This window comes from Trachypithecus francoisi, unplaced genomic scaffold (assembly GCF_009764315.1).
Source record: "Trachypithecus francoisi isolate TF-2019V2 unplaced genomic scaffold, Tfra_2.0 Lachesis_group5, whole genome shotgun sequence".
NCBI lineage: Eukaryota > Metazoa > Chordata > Mammalia > Primates > Cercopithecidae > Trachypithecus > Trachypithecus francoisi.
Window position 1 is genome coordinate 40,338,806 of NW_022681470.1, and position 21,179 is coordinate 40,359,984.

Genomic DNA, 21,179 nt, shown 5'->3' on the forward strand with positions numbered 1-21,179 from the left:
AACAGATCTGTAAGGAAGTAAAGAAAGAATCACCATTTTTATTGAGGGTGTATGGTATTTGTAAAAACATTTTATAAGCAGGGGAATAATAAAATCATTTAAATGTCTCAAAAATTGTTTTTTAAAGGTAACTCCTTGAAATTAATTTTTAAAAATTTTTATAATAAGCATTGATTCTTCCTGACTCCATTCCACAGGCAGTGGTTGAGCAATTATAATTGTAGAATAAGCATCAATAAACTTCTTTATTTTCACATTATGATATCAGTTAACAACATTAATAGGACTCTTCACTTGTTTTTTTTTTTTTTTTTTTTTGAGACAAGAGTCTTGTTCTGTTGCCCAGGCTGGAGGCTGGAGTGCAGTGGCGTGGTCTTTGCCACTGGAGTGCAGTGGCGCTCACTGCAACCTCCGCCTCCTGATTTCAAGCGATTCTTCTGCCTCAGCCTCCCTAGTAGCTGGAATTACAGGTGTGCACCATCACATCCAGCTAATTTTTGTGTTTTTAGTAGAGAGGGGCTTTTGCCATGTTGGCCAGGCTGGTCTCAAACTTCTGACCTCAGGTGATCCACCCACCTTTGCCTTCCTAAGTGTTGGGATTACAGGCGTGAGCCACTGCACCTGGCCTCATTTGCATTTTTATATTGTCTTTAATCAATAATTGAAACAGATAATGGTGTTAATAATATTCCACTAATCAATCTTGATTACATGTAGTGCATATTTAGCACCAGATTGAGAAAGTAGACAAATTCCAGATTGTTGTATGGCCTCATAAGCTAAGATGAGTTTTGAGTTTTAATTTTAAGTGTAGTTGTAGACTGGACATGGTGGCTCATTCCTGTAATCCTGACACTTTGGGAAGCTGAGGTGGGACGATCACTTGAGACCAGCCTGGGTAACATGGTGAGAACCCATTCTACAAAGAATCTAAAAATCAACCAGGCATGGTGGCGCACACCTGTAGTACCAGCCACTCCAGGAAGCTGAGGCAGGAGGATGACTTGAGCCCGGGAGGCTGAGGTTGCAGTGAGCCATGTTTGTGCCACTTCACTCCAGCCTGGGCAACAGAGTGAGACCCTGTCTTAAAAAAAAAAAAAAAAGGAGTTGCAAGTCATTGGCGAGTAAGCAAAGGAAGAACATGATCAGATTTGCAATTTTAAATGATAACCCTGGATAACGGGGTCAGATGTGGAAGCTAGCTATGGAAATTAACTCTGTTAACTCCTATTGGCCATACTTGGATTAGATCGACTGGATTGAATTTCTGGAATCAGAGTAAAGGAGGAGTCGAAGCAGATACAGTTATCAGTGTGAGCAGCTAGTTGAATGGTTGTACCATTTACTGAGATGGAAAACACTAGGGGGAAAGTAGCTTTTTCCCTGTTAAAGTAGATGCCTGTTTGACATCTAAGTAGAGATGTAAAATAAGCAATTGAATAAACAAGGTTGGAGCCCAGTGGAAACATCATAAAATCATAAAAATTTTTTGATTTTAGTAAAGAACACTGACTTAGGTGGTAACAGATTTAGCACAGGAGGAGCCACCATTGCAATCGAGAAAATGAGAGAGAGAAGGTGCGTTGGAAGCCAAGAGAAAAACATCTGAATAAGGAAGGGGGTCATCAGCCTTGTTGAGTGCTGCTGAGAATTAAAGATTTAAAGTGACCAATTAGATTTGACAACATGGAAGTCATTGGTGAACTTAATGAATACCGTATTTCTTCATTTCTAAAACATTTTTTTCATATTTTAACATATATGAAATAGAGATAACTTTATAACAGATGACAAGTGACCATGTAACTTGTGGTTTTTTTCTCAATATTATATAAGATAATGGTTCATCTTACAATTTATGGTGTCTTTGTATTGATGAAATGTAACTTCAGCAAAGTGTTGGGGATAGAAATCTGATTGGAGTGGATTGAGAAGAGACTAGTACTTGGTTACACGCAGTAACATTTTCTGTGAAGATAGGTTTTAGGTTTTTTTTTTTTTTTTTTTTTTTTAAGAGACACGCTCACTCTACTGTTTTGGCTGAGTGCAGTGCTTGATCATAGCTCACAGAAGCCTCAGACTTCTTGGCTCAAGTGATCCTCTCCCACCTCAGCCTCCCAAATACCTAGGACTGCAGGCGCATACCAGCTACTTGTATTTTATTTTCGTAGAATGGAGTCTCTATGTTACCCAGGCTGGTTTAGTTTTAACTTCTTAGCTACCATATTGTTAACCAGTTTAAAGCATAGGGCTTAAAGCAGAACCAAATTCCTGGTCAAAGTAAAGACATACCATTCTGCTGTAGGTTGTTTTTATTTTTTTTTATTTTTTATTTTTTTGAGATGGAGTCTTGCTCTGTTGCCCAGGCTGGAGTGCAGTGGCCGGATCTCAGCTCACTGCAAGCTCTGCCTCCCGGGTTTATGCCATTCTCCTGCCTCAGCCTCCCGAGTAGCTGGGACTACAGGCACCCGCCACCTCGCCTGGCTAGTTTTTTTTTTTTGTATTTTTTTAGTAGAGACGGGGTTTCACCGGGTTAGCCAGGATGGTCTACGATCTCCTGACTTCGTGATCCGCCTGTCTCGGCCTCCCAAAGTGCTGGGATTACAGGCTTGAGCCACCGCGCCCGGCCTGTAGGTTGTTTTTAAACATCAAAGAACAGAATGGTAGCCTTTATTCTAAGAAAATAGAAACCAAAAAGAAAGTATAATCACTGAGTTTCCGTATTAGTTTAAAAGGTAATATTCTATACCTTCATAATAAATCTTTCATTCTTGGCATGGAATAAAGAGCTGAGGAGACACGGAATAGTGTAAAAATTTCTTGATAAATAGGAACCCAGAAGCTGTTCTAGTACTGCTCTAGGGCTAATTGTGACTATTTGGACAAGTCACTACCTCTGTGGCGCTTAGCTTCCTGATTGCAAAAAAGAGAATTGACAAATGCTTGTAAGTTCATTTTCCAGTTTTATAGTTCCATGATTATGATTTGGGAAGAACTAGAGGCATTAATTCTTCAGCTACAGCCTTAGGAATATCTCCCAGTCAATACTTCTGTACAATGAAGTAACTAAGTTGTTATCAGACTGAGGAAACTACTACAAAGTAATGTACATCAGGGTCAACCTATATATGAAGGTAGGACATTGTTTTGTTCAACTTATGAAACATCTTTTTCTCTTCTTTAGTTCCATCGTGTTACTGCCTCTAAACCAACTAGAGCTCTCTTTCCCAGAATCTTTGAGCCAGTAGGAGCTTTTCTGTCTGATATCACCGCGTAAACTCTTGGGCTCAGGCAGAAATTTTATTGCAAGAGATTCTACATGATGTTCCAACTATAATTTTGTTTATTTTTTGTGATCTTTTTTGTTTTTGCTAGATGTGCAGCCTTGCCTAGTTTTCCAGTCTGTTTTCTGATTATCTATTGAAGTCAGTTCTTTAACCCTCTCATGTTTCTTAGTTATCCACTTTTGTTTTTTTTTTTCACAATATATGTGTGTGTGTGTGTGTGTGTGTGTATATATAGAGAGAGAGATATATAGTTCCTACCCTGTACCTTGTGCTTTTTCTATTTCTTAACCCATCCCATTCAGGACATTAACTTATTTACCCTATTTTTTTATTTATTCATTTTATTATATTTATTTTTTAAGACGGGGTCTCTCTCTGTCACCCAGGCTGGAGTATGGTGTATATCATAGCTCACTGCGGTCTGGAACTTCTGGGTTTAAGTGATCCTCCCACCTCAGCCTTCCAAAGTACTGGGACTATAGCACTGCATGCCACCACACCTGACTCATTTTTTATTTCACTTTATTTTCATTTTTATATTCATTCATTTATTTATTTTGTAGAGACAGATTCTTGCTTTGCTGCCCAGGCTGGTCTTGAACTTCTGACCTCAAGTGATTCTTCTGCCTTGGCCTCCCAAAGTGCTCGGATTACAGGCATGAGCTACTATGCCTGGCCTTGTTTACCCAATTTTATGTTAGTGAATGTCTTGCCCGTTACAAATGTGGAAGTATGGAGTAAATTTCCATGCCCAGTGAGAAAGGGTGCACAAAATTTATGATTAGTTATGGAGGTGATTTTTATCTTAGTAAAAAGGTGGCATGCTTCAAATCATTCTGAGTTGAGCCCTTAGGGTGTCTTATTTTGTGTTTTGAATTCTGCACACGCTAGAAAGAGTGGTGATAGAATCAAAATGTTTCTGATTCTGTAACCTTTGTCCAGTTGCTTGATTATTTCTGCTTTCACATCCTCATCTGAAAAAAAATTGAGCTTTATACCTATGTGTACTATGTTGCTACTAGTTTATCGCAAGGATAAAGTGAGACAAATTTATCAGATAACCTAGGGAAATATGTTATAAATGTGGAATATTATGTTCATTATGTTGTGTATCATGTTGTCTCTCCTTCTCTCCTTTCCCCTCTCCCTTGCTCTCCCCTCTTCTCTTTTTGTACCTGACTTGCCCATTTAGCTACAAGCTCTTTAAGGAAACATATTTTCTTATTTATCTTTGTATCTTTCTTGTTTACCGGGGGGGGGGTGTCTGATACACTAGCACATACTTGGATAAATATAATAATATTTGAATGACTATATTTGTAAGCAAATATTTGAATAACTGTGAAGTAAATATTCTTCACAGTGTGAAGAACTGTGTGCAGGCCAAGAAATAAACCCTTGGCAAGCAAAGTGAGAGGAGAAAAGCCTTTCAATGAAGGAAACTGAAAAGGAGTGGTTGGAAAGATACAGAGAGCTAGAACAGCTCAGTAATCCACCATAAGATCAGATGTTTTAAGTGCAGCAAAGAGGTCCGATAAGATGATGTCTGAAAAATATCCATTGTATTTGGCTATTAGGTAACCAATTGTCTGATAGTAGTTTCAGTAGAGTGGTAATGGATGCTTGGGTGAGAGGAGGGAGAGGGGTTGTGTGGAAGCCAGATCATAATAGATGAAGGAGTAAATAGAAATTGAGACAGCAGACATGAAAAGTGTGGACTCCTTTAAAGGCATTTGGTTGAGAAGAGGAAGAGACATTAGAAGGTTGCTATAAAGTTAAGAGGAGAGTGTTTTCGCTCTGTTTTGTTTTTTGTTCTTGTTTTTTTCTGTGGGAGACATTTAGTGTGTGTAGGCCATAGGAAAGAAGCATGAGAAGTTGAAAGTAGATGAAAGAATAGAGAGATTGGAGATCGACAGGAGCCAGAAAAGAATGTAGTGATAGGCACACACAGGCAGAAGAGTTAGCTCTGACTAGGAAGAAGAGCCCCTCATACTTTAAGAACAGAGAAGAGAGTAGGTAGGAATGGATAATACAGTAAAGATCTATACTACCATCAGATTTGTTGTATATGCAAAGACATGTGAATTGGCATATAGCTTAAGAAAATGAATTGGAAGAAATACCTAAAGTCTGACAAATACCTTGGCTTGCATTTAAGTAATATTTGTAACCCAATATTTAATAATTTTTGTGTTTCTGAGAGTAGTAGTTTTCCTTGCTTGCTGAATGTGTCTGAAAATCCTATCCAGTTAAATAATCTTTTTTTAAGATGCTGCTCTACGCACATCCTAGATTGCTGTAATACTTGAGAATTCAAAAGGTATGATTTATAATGAATGATACTAGTTATCCTATGAAAGTTTACCGTATAATTTTTTTCTTTTTTTTTTTTTAGACAGAGTCTCCCTGCATTGCCGAGGCTGGATTGTGGTGGCATAGTCTCGGCTCACTGCAACTTCCACCTCCTGGGTTCAAGCTATTCTTGTGCCTCAGCCTCCCCTGTAGCTGAGACTACAGCTGCTCACCACCATGCCCGGCTGATTTTTTTTTTTTGTATTTTTAGTACAGACAGGGTTTCACCATATTGGCCAGGTTGGTCTCAAACTCCTGACCTCAAGTGATCCACCTGCCTTGACCTCCCAAAGTGCTGGGATTACAGGCGTGAGCCACCGTGCCAGGCCTGAATGATTACCATATAATTTTCATGCAGTTTTTTTTTCAAATTTCAGCAGTATGTGATACTGGGTACACATCTTACAGTTTATAAACTTTGCTTTTAGAGCACTTGTGACTTATTACTAAATTTTGTTTGTTTTTCTTTCAGTTATTACAAGAACTGTGTACAGTATTTAATGTAGATTTACCATGCCGTGTGAAGTCTTCCCAATTGGGAATTATCAGCAATAAACAGACGCATACCAGCGCCATAGTGAAGCCACAGTCTAGCTCCTGTTCCTATATCTGCCAGCACTGCCTCGTCCACCTTGGAGACATTGGTGAGCCTTTGCTGTGAAGGAATTGATAATACATTTGTCCTTTTCTTTGGAATAGTCATAGAAAGAAACTCTTTTTCCTTTAAACTGAGCATACACACACAATTTAGATTGTCATAAGAAGAAACTATAAAATGTATTCTAAGGAACTTAAAATTTCTCAATATTGTTGTGATTGGCAGAGCATCTTGAAGAAAGTAACTTTCATATTAAGATTTAAATTTTATTCTGACTATGTAATTTATGTAGGCAAATAATAAACAGCAAAAATGTAATCAAAGCTTAATTTTTAGAAGTGGTGCCATAATACTTTCTAAATTAAATGTACTCTTTTGGAATAAATGAGTTTTATAAATTACTCCTTCTGAAGCGAAATTGCCTTCTTTCTTTCTTACCAGTGGACTAAAAGTTGATTTTTAATTTTGCTTCCTTTCTAAAGTTTAATTTGTATTTCTATTGTATGTATTTTATCTGAGAATATTATGTAACTTTATTCTTGTTCATTCCTTTAAGGTGATCTAGAAAGGTTGTAAAACAAATTAACTATAGGATTATGTTTTGCTTGTCCTCAAATAACAAAGAATGGAGAACATTACGGCTTTTAAGTTTGAAATTTTAGATTTCTTAATATTATAAATCAGTGGTTCCATGAGGAGGTCACATCAGAGTAAGCAATGAATTTGGCAGGGAAATTCATTGATACTGTGTTTGTTTTGCTTTAAATACATTCTTTGCACACACATACTTAATATTGCGATAGGAGTGAGGCATTTTTCAAAATCACTTTATATAATATTGAAAAATACGTAATTTTCAGATCATATTGTATAGTGTATTTTGTTTTGTTTTGTTTTTAAGTGCCATATAACTCACCCCTTCTTGTGGGCCAGCTCCAGGTCACCAGCATAGTCCATAGTGGGAGCTGGTGATGCATGACACTGGAGGACCTGAAAATGGGGTCTAGGTAAGCTTTAAAATTGGTTACATGCTGAATGTCCCAAATAAGGAAGGTTGATGGACACTTCACACATAATCCTATAGTTAATTTGTTTTAAAGTATTTTCTGTCTTAATTTTAAATTAACTTTAATGTCTTTATTATCTTTGGAACTTAAAACTATGGCTGTTTTGGAAATACTACCCTACTGTTTGTTTTTTGGGTTTTTTAAAACTAATCTTCTTCTTCTTCTTAGCTCGATACAGAAACCAGACCAGCCAGGCAGAGTCCTACTATAGGCATGCAGCTCAGCTTGTCCCTTCCAATGGTGAGTGGGCCTGTCAACCTGAGATTAACAGTGACACTTTGTTCTGTATAACAATGTGGCAGATTACTCAGGGCTCACCTTTGAAGTTTTATGAAAGCAATAAATGTTGAGTTTTGTTATTGTCATATTTTTCCATTTAACTGTACATTCCATGTAAACTAAAATGAATTTTTTTTTTTTTTACAAGTAAGGTGACTTTTATTGTCAGTAAAGCAATATAGATAGATTCTCTTAATGTGATCTGATATTGTTTCTACAACTCTGGCTTCCTTAATTGCTTATAGAACAATTATTTCTCTAGATACCACCATTTCCCCCCACAGAAAAACAATCTATTACAATACTAAAAGGTAATCTTTTAATGGCCCCAAACTAGACATTAGCAGTAGTTCTTGAGTTAAATAAATTACAGCAGATATTTAATGATTTAAATCATTCTAACTAAGACATTGAAATTCCTTTAGATTCTAGAAAGAGTCTAAAGCAGAGATGGCGGTCTGACCGCACTACTTGTTTCATATTTGTCTATGGCTGCTTTCACACTACAGTGGCAGAGTTGAGTGGTTGTGATAGAGACCCTTTGGCCTACAAAGCTGAAATTATTTACAATCTAGTCCTTTCTGAAGCCGCTCTCTACCCTAATAGTGACTGTTTAACCTGTATATGATAGTGTGTACCATCACTGAAGTGTGCTGTTATACCTTATGCTGGTTTGCAATGAGGCAGTCGTATTTACCTTATAAAAATACTCCCCATTGTTTATTTGAGTATTTAAACACTGATCATTTGTATTCTTATAGCAAGACTTTCATGCTTGGGGTTACTCCAGAATCTTAACTTTCTCCTGTAGGTCAGCCTTATAATCAGTTGGCTATCTTAGCTTCTTCCAAAGGAGACCATCTGACCACAATTTTCTACTACTGCAGAAGCATTGCTGTGAAGTTCCCTTTCCCAGCTGCCTCCACTAATCTGCAAAAAGCACTTTCTAAAGCACTGGAAAGGTAGGGTTGATTTTTTTTTTTTTCCAAGAGGACTTTGTAACCTGGAGCCTTAATTCTTCATAATTTGGTTTACAGAAAATAACGGCCTATGCTTCTCTTATTTCTAAACATAGATTTGTCATAATTTGTGTATAGTCACTGAATTTCATCCAGTCAATATCTGATTCAGTCCCAGTAAAAGAGTACACAGGCTGTTAATACTGACTCATCTTGAGTGTGTTGCAGTTGAAAAATCAGTCAAATACGGAATTCTCTTTTGTGTAACAAGTAATAGCTTGTTTTAGCAAGCCAGTGCCTCCTTAAGGAGTTGTAGCCATTTTCCTGCTTAAGATTCATGGAATTTTTTTCTTTCATTTCAGCCGAGATGAGGTGAAAACCAAGTGGGGTGTTTCTGACTTCATCAAGGCCTTTATTAAATTCCACGGTCATGTGTACCTGAGTAAGAGCTTGGAAAAGTTGAGCCCTCTTCGAGAAAAATTGGAAGAACAGTTTAAGGTTAGGTTTCAGAAATAGAGAATTTTTGTCTTGTCTAAATCAGGTAGCATAAGATTTGGAGGAAACTGACTCCCAGTTTTTGTAGTTACTTAACTGTGTGAACTCTTGGTAAAAATTATATTTGAAGTATGTGGAATCTTTGCATTTATCATCCCTTCAATTTAAACTGAGGTACAGTCTGTATAAACAAATATAGTAGTGTTTTTCACTTGAGTAGCTGCCGTTTGACAAAAATTATCAAAGTGGAAAAAAGTAAATAACTCCTCAGTTTTGAAACTACTCCTACTTTTGATGGTTTGTGTGTTCTTAGATATGATTATGTTACCTACTTTATAGATATTGGCCTTCTCCAAACCAAGTTCATTATTTTTACTGTGCTTGCCTTCATCAGGATTGTGGTAGTTTGAATGAAAGGAATGAGAGTTTCATTTAACAGAGATATAGTTTACTAATTTGAAGAGAGAACATTAACCTTCGTTCTATTTATGTATGTATAAATGATCTTTTATTAGTATGTTAAGATATTAGCAGTTTAAATGTATAATGCATAAAATAAGGAGAAAGTCGAAAGTATTAACTTTTTTTCAGTTCATTCAATAAATATTTGACTATTCATCAGTCACTGTTTTAGGCACTGGATTAAACAGTAAATGACAATTTCAAAGAACATTTTATATTTCTTGGTTATTTCTAGGTATCTATATACTTGGGTAATTGTGTGTAACTGCTTCATAGTATTTCTGTAAGTTCTCTAAGAGTCAGACATTTTAAGAGATTGTAGAACTCGGACAGTTAAGGTGTAACTTAGCCAAAAAGAGTCAATACGAAGTAGTTTTTACAGGTAGTCATTTTTTGGTTAATACTTTCTATGTGCAAGATATTATAATAGATAATTATAAATAGCAATAGTTTGTTTTGTTTTAAAATATACTTAGCCTGTGACATATGATTTATAGGATTGGGTGTGTGAAAAGAACAGCTAACTTTGTCATGTCCTAGGCTGTTCAGCCTGGAAAAGAACAAACAAGTCTAAATAGTTTTCATAGTAAGAATTCAGACATGTGAAGGATTATTTGAAAAGAACATATCTGTATCTTTCCTGAGGTCAAAACTAAAATCTTAAATTTTAAGTTGAAATGTATAGGGGGCTGACTGTGGAATGTTGTGGATTCCCCATTTTGGAGAGCTTAGGAGTCAGATTGACAGCCATCTTTCTTGGATTATTTAAGTGCAGCCCAACTAAATTAGGGGATTGGACTAGAAAACTTCTTGAGATTGCTTCCAGCTCTGGTTCTGTGAAATACTCTCTAAATTGGTGGTGGTGGGTGGTCCCTACCTTAATGAGATCTTCACTAAGTAAGTTATTCTAGTCTAGAAACCTAGTAAGTTTTGCATTTGGTTCAGCCTCAAACACTAACACTCTCTTTGCATATATATTTCTGTATGTGAAGTTCTGGTGAGTGTGGGTGGGCAGTTGCTAAAATATACTTTGAAGTATCATTCCAGCACTCTAAAGTTAAACATAGTGTGAGGCAGATCTGTTTGAAAGCTTACCCAGTGTTGAACTAGAACATTGCTGGAGTGAAATTTTAACATAGTGGAGTAAAATTTCCAAAGTATTTCTAAAGCATATGTAGATAATTAGTGTCATCAACATGTATGCTTCAGTGTTTCTAACAACCTTTAGCTACTAAGCAGAAATGTTGACCAAGTTGAGGTCCACTAAGGGATTTAAGGCCTGGGATCTAGGAATTGAGATGTAATACATTTTCTGTAAGTTAAATCTAGGCTGTTTGTTAATGGTATTTAGTTCAGTATATTTCTCAACTGTAGTTGAAAGTTTGAGTAGCAAAAATCTTATCAGTTCTAATCTGATTTTATTCCTTGGAAGACTCTCTACAATACAATCTAAATTTTAGAAAATTACAACTGAATAACTTCAACCTTATTTCTGAATGGATAGGTTGTTCATTCACTAAGTGTTTATTGAGTACCTGCTATGTATCATGCACTTTTCTAGGCTTTTAGAGATATGGGGGAAAACATGACAAAGTCTGGACCTTCATGAACTTACATTATCATTTGTTAGTACTAGGGTGTGTTCATATTCATTAATACTTCTGTGCATACACTAGAAAATTCTTTAATGGGCTGTGACCCTCTTCAGTAGGATATTGCCTTCTAAAATTAATGCCAGTAGATTTATAGATACAGGAAATACATTACCATATTAGGCTTGTAAGAAACTGCTTTTTGAGAAATACAACTACATATTCTCATTCTATGCCGGTATTATTTGAATAAACGCCAGTTCATTTAGAAGGCTAGTTGTAGAAATTGAAGAAGAAAGTTTGTGGGAAAGTTCTAGAGAAGAGACAAGATTTCAGGAAATTTTGAGGAGAGATTAATGCTTGATGTCTTTGGAAAAGGGCTAACCATTCTAGACATATACAATGAAATGGCAGATTGCAAGAAGACTGACAGTTGTGATAGAAAGAGTTCACATAGAACGGAATTGTATTCTCTAATGATAATGTAAAAGACTTCCCTCTTAGAATCATAGAGCTTACTATGGCTCTTTCAGGTTCTTTAACTATGTAAATAAAAACAAAAATCTCAGAGTAGTCTGGGCAGAGACAGCTGTAAGTTTCTGACATGGTAGGATCTCCTGTCACTGCTGGTAGAACTGTAAGTAAAGATTATCTGTTTTCCACCATAATGCTAGTGATGATGAATCCCTGCTTTCTGCAAAAATTTTCCCTGGGGATAGAGGAAGACTGGCTATGGCTAAAGTAGAGGATGAAACTAGGAACTTCTGTTAGAAAAGTATTTTTAGCTGCAGGTAAAACAATTGCAGATATTAAAGTGGAAGGGTAATTCCATTGAGACACCAACTGAGAGCATCTGGGTGATTGTTTATAATGCTGGCTAACAGATCACTGTGAACAGAGTTATTAGAGGGTAAATGAAATTTGATGATCACGCATATACTTCTGTAAGGGGAAAATACCAGTTGATAATTTGTAGAAGTACCTATAATACATCCTAATGTTGTTTCAGTATGTCATTTACCCTGTGTTCCAGAATATGTACTTGCTATGCCTTGTTTACAAAATAAGTTTTAATGTATCAAGCCTTTGAAAGAGTAAATTTTATGACAAATCTAGGAAGTCATGCTTTATGTACTAGGAATTCAAAAAATTATTTTTTGAGTCTGTTGCTTTCTAGTCATTGGTCCCAATTTAATATTTTAATATGTTGTACATCTTGTATAAAACAATTTCTAAAGGATTAAGATGTATAAATTTATGGATGGACACTCAGGACTTTTCTCAGGTCATATTAAAAAATACATAGTTTCCTAGGGGAAAAAAGTTTGACAAACAACTCTGTGGTGTCTAGATTAATTCATTTCAAGACAAAAAGTCAGTTTGGGAAATAATTAGACCCAATCAAAATACTGGGATTGAGGGCAGAACCATTTACTCATCTGTAATTGTATTACACATGGTGGTTCTAAATGCAGACTACCAGTTTAATTCTTGTGTCAAAGATGGTTCCTGTTCTTGATAATATATGCAGTACGTCTGTCTTCTTTTACAGAGGCTGCTATTCCAAAAAGCTTTCAACTCTCAGCAGTTAGTTCATGTCACTGTCATTAACCTGTTTCAACTTCATCACCTTCGTGACTTTAGCAATGAAACTGAGCAGCACAGTTATAGCCAAGATGAGCAGCTATGTTGGACACAGTTGCTGGCCCTCTTTAGTGAGTATTGAGTTACTTAACGTGTGCCATCTTTTTTGAAAAGCATCATCTTAGGCATTTCATCAATGTAGCAAAGCACAGTGACATAAAAAAGCATAGTGTATTTCTTACGCTGAATCAGGAGTTCATAGTAACTTTCAACCCCAAGTTCTATCCTTTTATCTGCTGATACTCCTTCATCAAGTTGTATGTATAACATTTGTAATATGGGAAAGAAAGTGTCTTTTTAGAAAGAAGCTGTAAGTGTTAAACAGAATATAGTAGAAGGCACATAATATTTTAATTTGAACTGGCACAGTTTCATATTTCTTATATTTTTTGAATACATTTCTTTCTTCAAGTGTCTTTTCTTGGCATCCTGTGCAAGTGTCCTCTACAGAATGAGTCTCAGGAGGAGTCCTACAATGCCTATCCTCTTCCAGCAGTCAAGGTCTCCATGGACTGGCTAAGACTCAGACCCAGGGTCTTTCAGGAGGCAGTGGTGGATGAAAGACAGTAGTAAGTATTTTTAGAATTTCATGTTAACTTGTGTGCTTTGTTTGTTTGATATCCATAAATATGTAAAAACTGCCTTCTAAAATACAACATTTGAACAGTGGAAGACTGTATTTTCTGCTGACTCTCGGGAAATTGAACTGAAGGCCTCTTTGTATGCTTTTCATTTGTTTATTTGAATTCTTCATTTGAGGCTTAGTCTTAAGGATTTGTGACTCCCTGTGCATTCCCTTGTTCTCAGTTGCTGTCCTGGGGAAAAGTCGTTTTTCACATTTCAAAGTGAACTTGAAGTAAAACCAGTTTGTTTCTTACCTATTGCAGTATTCCCCAATTTTTTGTTTGAGTTGAAGGGAAGAGATTTTTATTTCTTCCATTTTTTTCTATACATGGTGTTTGATGTTGCCTTACAGTAACACTCAATTTGAGTAATGTTTATTTGAAGCATAAAGATTGAAAGTTATTTTGATTCTCACATTTCTCTGTCATCTCTACTCACAGAAATTCTGACAGCTCTTAGGAACCATTGATTTTACAATGACAAATGAAAACTTTCAGTGTACCTTTGATTATAGAAATAAATACTTCCAAGGTCGCTTGGCACCAGATAGGTAGTTTCTCCCTTGCGTATTTTGATGGTATATTTAAGGAGAATCTCTTTGAAAGTTTTGCTTTGTGGCCCAGCATGTATGTTGACTAAGGTCACAACTCAGAAAATGCCTTTTTTAAGCCACATTTAAGACACTGTGGGCCGGGCACTGTGGCTCATGCCTGTAATCCCAGCACTTGGGGAGGCTGAGGCAGGCGGATCACTTGAGGTCAGGAGTTTGAGACCAGCCTGGCCAACATGGTGAAACCCCATCTCTTTCACTTTTTAGTAAAAGAGTATTTTTATACAAAGGATTTTTTTTGTATTTTTATACAAAAGATATTAGCTGGGCATTGTGGCGTATGCCTGTAATCCCACCACTTCGGAAGGCTGAGACAGGAAAATTGCCTGAACCCGGGAAGCGGAGGTTGCAGTAAGCTGAGATCATGCCACTATACTCCAGCCTGGACTACCAAGTGAGATTCTGTCTCAAAAAAAAAAAAAAAAAAGGACCTTATGGTCTCTCTGCTTCATAATTGTCTTTTCTCTCATGTAGCTATAAGCTCTTTCCATGATACATTGACATAATCATGAATAGAGTTTAGGAACATAGCACAGCCTACTATATACATCTCCTTTAATGTTAGCATAGGTTTTAGTAATACAGATTTTCAAACACTGCTTCCTTGCACAAAATTTTTATTTCTTAACTAGGCTATACAGTTTTTCTACTTTTGTATACTCTAGAACTCAAACTTATGTTTAATTCAACATATTATATCAGTAATGTTATGAAAGAAGAACTGCATGTTTTACCATTTGCTTATAGAGTTTTTATATTTATGAGTAGGGATTGTTACTTTCATTGTGTTTTGTTTTTTCTTGTTGTTGTTCCTGTACAGTGATCCTTTTGGCCCATTCCGTATATTCCCATTTCTTTTCATGACAAAAGATGTTCAGCCAGAAGGAATAGCTTTATTGGCAAACACTTTTTCCCTCCATTTTTTTTCTGTCATTTACTGTTTCCTCTTCCTCCTATGAGATTTACCAAAATCTTTAGAATTATGCCCTTGCAGGTGTTTCCTTCTATCTTAACTTATGTTAGTCCTCATTTTAAAGACTAGCATGGGATATCTCTTTAAAACTGAAGAGTTTCCTTATATGTCTAATACATTAAAGTTATAATGTTCATTTATATCTTTTAAGTAATGGAAAAACAATGACTTTTGTGAACTTAGAATTGTATATATATTCAAATAATATTCAGTTTCTTATATCTGAACCTTCTCAATTTCTAGAATTTACTTTCCCTTGTACTTTTTTGAGAACATACTCTCTTAAGCTAATGAATACATGGAATAGTGATTTTCCCAGGGTAAAGCAGTATATCATTAGGTCATCCACTCGTGCGCTTTTTCTACAGTGTTTTCTTGAGAGCTTATGTTGCATGAAAACATTGTACCAGTATAATATTCTTTTTTAGATTACTGACCTTTTATCCAGCTCTTATAATCTGTTATATCTCCAAAGGTTTGTAGCAGACAATTATTCTTCAATATTTGTTTATATATGGTATATATTTGTTGATATTTTTAAAGTAGCATATTCCCATATTTCAGAGTGTACAACTGTCCCAAATAGTTGTTAACTTACAATTTCCCATAGTGTGATTATTTACATCCAGTTTCTCTATCCTGGGCACTTCACCTCATGCTTTTCTTTTTCTTTTTCTTTCTTTTTTTTTTTTTTTAATAAAAATTGGTTGATATATATTCAAAGGTAAGCTTCATATTAAGGAGAATGTGATTAGATACATGAGTCTACTGTAGGAAAATCAAAGTAATTGTTTCCAGGCCAAAACCAAATTATTTTAAGCTAATTATTTTAACCAAATAATTTTAAGCAACATGGCTATTTCCACCCATCACATCTATTCCTCACCCCAGCAAATGAACATTCAAACTACTTGGATTTGTCTCACTTCAAAAGTTTTGCCCTGTCATATATATTACATTAGATTTATAAATTGCTCTTATGTTTGAAAGATAACAGAGATTTTGATACAAATGTTTATATGTAAAGTGATGTTTATAAATCTGTATCCATAATGGAAACTTTAACATACCTGACTCAGGAACCAAGGACACAATTAACAAATACATATATAGAACTTACTTCTGAATAGTGGAAAGAATATGTTCTAATATTTCATGTGTAAGCTTTCACAAAATTTGTGTATTAGGAAACAGAGTTTAGAGTTCAGGCTGTTGTTAAAATGTGGACTTTTTGTACCATGAAAAAAGAGGTGTTATTGCTTTGAACAGGGAACGTGATTTGTGTGGTATAACCATACCTTATCATAGATTAAAGAACTAACAGCGGATTCCGCAACTCATAATGTATGTGAAAGCTCTATAAAAACATAGTATGTTGTTTCTTTGCTCAGCATTTTCTCAGCCTATTTCAGTTTTCCATGTTTAAAACTGACAAATTATTTTCACTGTTTGTTGAATGAGGAGCATAGAAAATGACCTACAGTAGTAGTAGGTCTCTGTCATGGAAATTTGTCCCTTTTGTTGTATCTTTATCACTATCTAGTGTATCTTTGAAAATACATTTTTAAAAATTATACAGCCTTTGAAATGCTGAAATAAGGGAAAAATACATAAAGTGCAGGACCTGTAGATACCATTTTCATGGCTTATTAATGTTCTGGTTTCTCTTACATAAAAATAAAGTCTGAACTGTTTCTTTAATTTACAGCATTTGGCCCTGGTTGATTTCTCTTCTGAATAGTTTCCATCCGCATGAAGAGGACCTCTCAAGTACTAGTGGTAAGGGCTACCCTAACCTTGTGTTGTTGATGTGGTTCTCCATCATCAATGGTGTGCTTAAGGCCAGAGAAAAAGAGGTTTTTGATGATGAATGATTGATTTTAAATTCAGTATCTCAAAAGTGACTGTGAACTCTACAGTAAGAGGTTTTTGGTGATGAATGATTGATTTTACATTCAGTATCTCAGAAGTGACTGTGAACTCTACAGTAAGTGGGTAGAAGTAGATAATATTCTCCCAGTTCTTCTGGCATCTTAATAGCATCATTCAAATAGGAGTTCAGAGAGTGTAATACCTTCAGATTCTTTCTGTCTTTCCTTCCTCCTCATTCTTACTATTAAAAAAGAAAGCAATTAATGTGAACATTGCTCTGTCAAAGTAATACTTACTCATCATAGAAAATTTAGTACAAACAGAACACAAATCTCCCATACAGAGATACCTTTTACTAGTCACGATAGTGTATCTCCTTTGGGCCTTTTTCTTACATGTACACACATACACACACACACACACACACACACACACACACACAGGAAATGATTCATATCAAATAAAGTTTTGTGCCTGATTTTGAAATTTAGTATTATATTGTTAGCATTTTATTGTGTCATTAAGCATTTCGAAAACATGACTTTTACTGGCTTCATAATATTCCATCTTATGGAAGTGCTATAATCCGTTTACGTGCTTTCCGTTGCTTTACAATTTTCCCCATTGTAAATAATGCTGCACTGAACAACCTCTGGCTTGGCTTCTTTCTGACTTTTTTTTTTCTAATAAATCCGTGCTCTTCAGGCATTAATTTGCACATAAATCACCTGAATCTTTTTAAAGTACAGTTTATGATTCAGTAGTTTTGAATTAGTGCCCAAGATTCTGCATTTCTTGCAAGCTCTCAGATCATGTCAGTGTTATTCAGTACTTTCAGTAAAAAGAGACAGGTAATCTAAACATTGGGATTGCTGGATCCAAAACTATGAATTTTTAAGACTGCTGATATTTTAAAAAGCCATTCTCCTCAGCATTGAGTATTAAGTGAGTATTAGGGGAATGTCTTTGTCCCAAAGATAACATGCAGAGTTTTGACAGGTGAGTTATTTTCATCAGGATTACTATAAAGAAGAGCAGAGAACTATAAGCATTATAATTTCTTTCTGCGTGTTAATTTTTTAAAAAATTTTAGTGAACAGTATTCTACCAAACAACATTTTAATTAAAATGTTTGCAAATTTTGATTTTGACCCTTTAGCGACACCACTTCCAGAGGAGTTTGAATTACAAGGATTCTTGGCATTGAGACCTTCTTTCAGGTAGGTGATAACTGAAGTACCTTTATCATTGCCAGTAATTGCAGTATTAAAATTAACAGGGAATTGGGCTTGGATGTAGAGGAACCTTTAATCTTCCCAGCTGTGTGTTATTTTTGTAACAGCAACTAATAGTGAAAGTTTGTTGTGAATTGGATTTGTGTATGTCACGCTTTCAATTCCTGTGTAATAAAAATTAAAATGTAACCTTTCCACCTGTGCCCTTGATCCCATCCCTTCTCACCTCCCTAAGAACCTTGCCCCATCTGTTATCCTCTCTGCATTGTATTTCCAGTGTCTTGTCTTTCTTTCCTTTCTTTTTTTAACAACTAATTCCCTTTAGCCTAGTAACATTTAAGTGTGCCCGATTCTTTTAAAAAGATAAAATGAATTTACATTCGCCTATTTTCCTACGTTGTCTTATCCTTTCATCATCAAACTTCTTAAAAAGAGTAGTGTGCACTTTGGGAGGTGGAGGCAGGTGTATCATGAGGTCAGGAGATGGAGACCATTCTGGCTAACCTGGCGAAACCCCGTCTCTACTAAAAATACAAAAAAAAATTAGCCGGGCATGGTAGCTGGCACCTATAGTCCCAGCTACCCAGGAGGCTGAGGCAGGAGAATCGCTTGAACCTGGGAGGCAGAGGTCGCAGTGAGCTGAGATCACGCCACTGCATTCCAGCCTGGGTGACAGAGCGAGACTCCGTCTCAAAAAAGAAGAAAAAGAGTAGTGTGGGCCAACCTGACTGACGCCATTTCAGCTCCCAATCATTTTCAGCCTACTGCGGTTTAAACTTATCAGTGCCTTCTAGATACCAAAATCCAGTGACTATAATCTTTATCCTATTGAATTTTCTTCAGCATTGAGTCCATTGATTTCATTCCTTCATGAAAACTTTTTCCTTAGCTCTCTGATAACTATTTTTCCCACCCTTAGCACTCAGTCTTTTTCACTATTTCTTTTCAACTACATGTCTCTGAATGTTGTTGTTATCTAGGATTATTTTCTTGCCCTTTCCTTCCCACTTTCTACATTCACCCTGTTGATCAAATCCATCCCTATGTCTCTTGAATGGTATGTCCCAAATTTTCAGCTCTGACTTCTCTTGAAGTTTGGATGCATATTCTAACAATCTAACCTCCCTTATGCATTTTAAACTTTAACATGACCAAAAATTGAGCTTATATTTTCCGATTTGGTCAGCCAAAAAGCAATCTTCTTTTTATATTTTCAGTCTGTGCCTGTGGCATTACCCATCTATATGACCAAGCTAAAAATCGAAAAATCCTTGTTTCCATTTGTCTTTCTTACCAAGCCTTTATAATTCTGCGTCTGAAATGCTTCTTAGGTTCAACTCTTTCCACTTATTTCCCCATACATAGTTCAGGCTTTTATCACCAGTTTACCTGAAGTATAAAAACCTCCCTTAAGTATAGTTCCTCTCCTCCTATAGTCTGTTTCTACACTGCCTCTACAATTACAGTTTTTAAGTATGGAAATAGTGATGTCACATGGCTAATATTTTTATTTATTTATTTATTTATTTTTATTATACTTTAAGTTCTAGGGTACATGTGCACAACGTGCAGGTTTGTTACATATGTATACATGTGCCATGTTAGTGTGCTGCACCCATTAACTCGTCATTTACATTAGGTATATCTCCTAATGCTATCCTTCCCCCCTCGCCCCTCCCCACAATAGGCCCCGGTGTGTGATGATCCCCTTCCTGTGTCCAAGTGATCTCATTGTTCAATTCCCACCTATGAGTGAGAACATGCAGTGTTTGGTTTTCTGTTCTTGCAATAATTTGCTGAGAATGATGGTTTCCAGCTGCATCCATGTCCCTACAAAGGACGCACACTCATCCTTTTTTGTGGCTGGCTGCATAGTATTCCATGGTGTATATGTGCCACATTTTCTTAATCCAGTCTGTCACTGATGGACATTTGGGTTGATTCCAAGTCTTTGCTATTGTGAATAGTGCCGCATGTGTCTTCATAGCAGCATGACTTATAATCCTTTGGGTATATCCCCAGTAATGGGATGGCTGGGTCAAATGGTATTTCTAGTTCTAGATCCTTGAGGAATCGCTACACTGTTTTCCACAATGGTTGAACTAGTTTACAGTCCCACCAACAGTGTAAAAGTGTTCCTATTTCTCCACATCCTCTCCAGCACCTGTTGTTTCCTGATTTTTTAATGATTTCCATTCTAACTGGTGTGAGATGGTATCTCACTGTGGTTTTGATTTGCATTTCTCTGGTGGCGAGTGATGATGAGCATTTTTTCATGTGTCTGTTGGCTGTATGAATGTCTTCTTTTGAGAAGTGTCTGTTCATATCCTTTGCCCGCTTTTTCATGGGGTTGTTTTTTTCTTGTAAATTTGGTTCAGTTCTAGATATTAGCCCTTTGTCAGATGAGTAGATTGCAAAAGTTTTCACCCATTCTGTAGGTTGCCTTTTCACTCTAATGGTAGTTTCTTTTGCTGTGCAGAAGCCCTTTAGTTTAATTAGATCCCATTGGTCAATTTTGACTTCTGTTGCCATTGCTTTTGGTGTTTTAGACATGAAGTCCTTGCCCATGCCTATGTCCTGAATGGTATTACTTAGGTTTTCCTCTAGGGTTTTTATGGTTTTAGGTCTAACATTTAAGTCTCTAATCCATCTTGAATTAATTTTCGTATAAGGAGTAAGGAAAGAATCCAGTTTCAGCTTTCTACTTATGGCTAGCCAATTTTCCCAGCACCATTTATTAATATAGGGAATCCTTTCCCCATTTCTTGTTTTTGTCAGGTTTGTCAAAGATCAGATGGCTGTAGATGTGTGGTATTATTTCTGAGGGTTCTGTTCTGTTCCTTTGGTCTATATCTCTGTTTTGGTTACTATAGCCTTGTAGCATAGTGTGAAGTCAGGTAGTGTGATGCCTCCAGCTTTGTTCTTTTGGCTTAGGATTTTCTTGGCAGGGCGGGGTCTTTTTTGGTTCCATATGAACTTTAAAGCAGTTTTTTCTAATTCTGTGAAGAAAGTCACTGGTAGCTTAATGGGGATGGCATTGAATCTATAAATTACCTTGGGCAGTATGGCCATTTTCACAATATTGATTCTTCCTATCCATGAGCATGATATGTTCTTCCATTTGTTTGTG

General features: G+C 36.2%; 1 protein-coding gene across 17 annotated transcripts in view; it reads left to right on the forward strand.

The window, feature by feature from the left end:
• The window catches only part of SMG7 (SMG7 nonsense mediated mRNA decay factor), an 89,254-nt gene that overhangs the window by 49,053 nt on the left and 19,022 nt on the right, over positions 1-21,179 (forward strand). For all 17 annotated transcript variants that reach the window (XM_033196103.1, XM_033196104.1, XM_033196106.1 and 14 more), the window contains 8 exons: positions 6,112-6,283; positions 7,473-7,544; positions 8,395-8,545; positions 8,905-9,040; positions 12,644-12,806; positions 13,148-13,304; positions 16,651-16,721; positions 17,974-18,034. In XM_033196103.1, the coding sequence (XP_033051994.1) occupies positions 6,112-6,283; positions 7,473-7,544; positions 8,395-8,545; positions 8,905-9,040; positions 12,644-12,806; positions 13,148-13,304; positions 16,651-16,721; positions 17,974-18,034 (983 nt within the window). The remainder of the gene's footprint in view (positions 1-6,111; positions 6,284-7,472; positions 7,545-8,394; positions 8,546-8,904; positions 9,041-12,643; positions 12,807-13,147; positions 13,305-16,650; positions 16,722-17,973; positions 18,035-21,179) is intronic.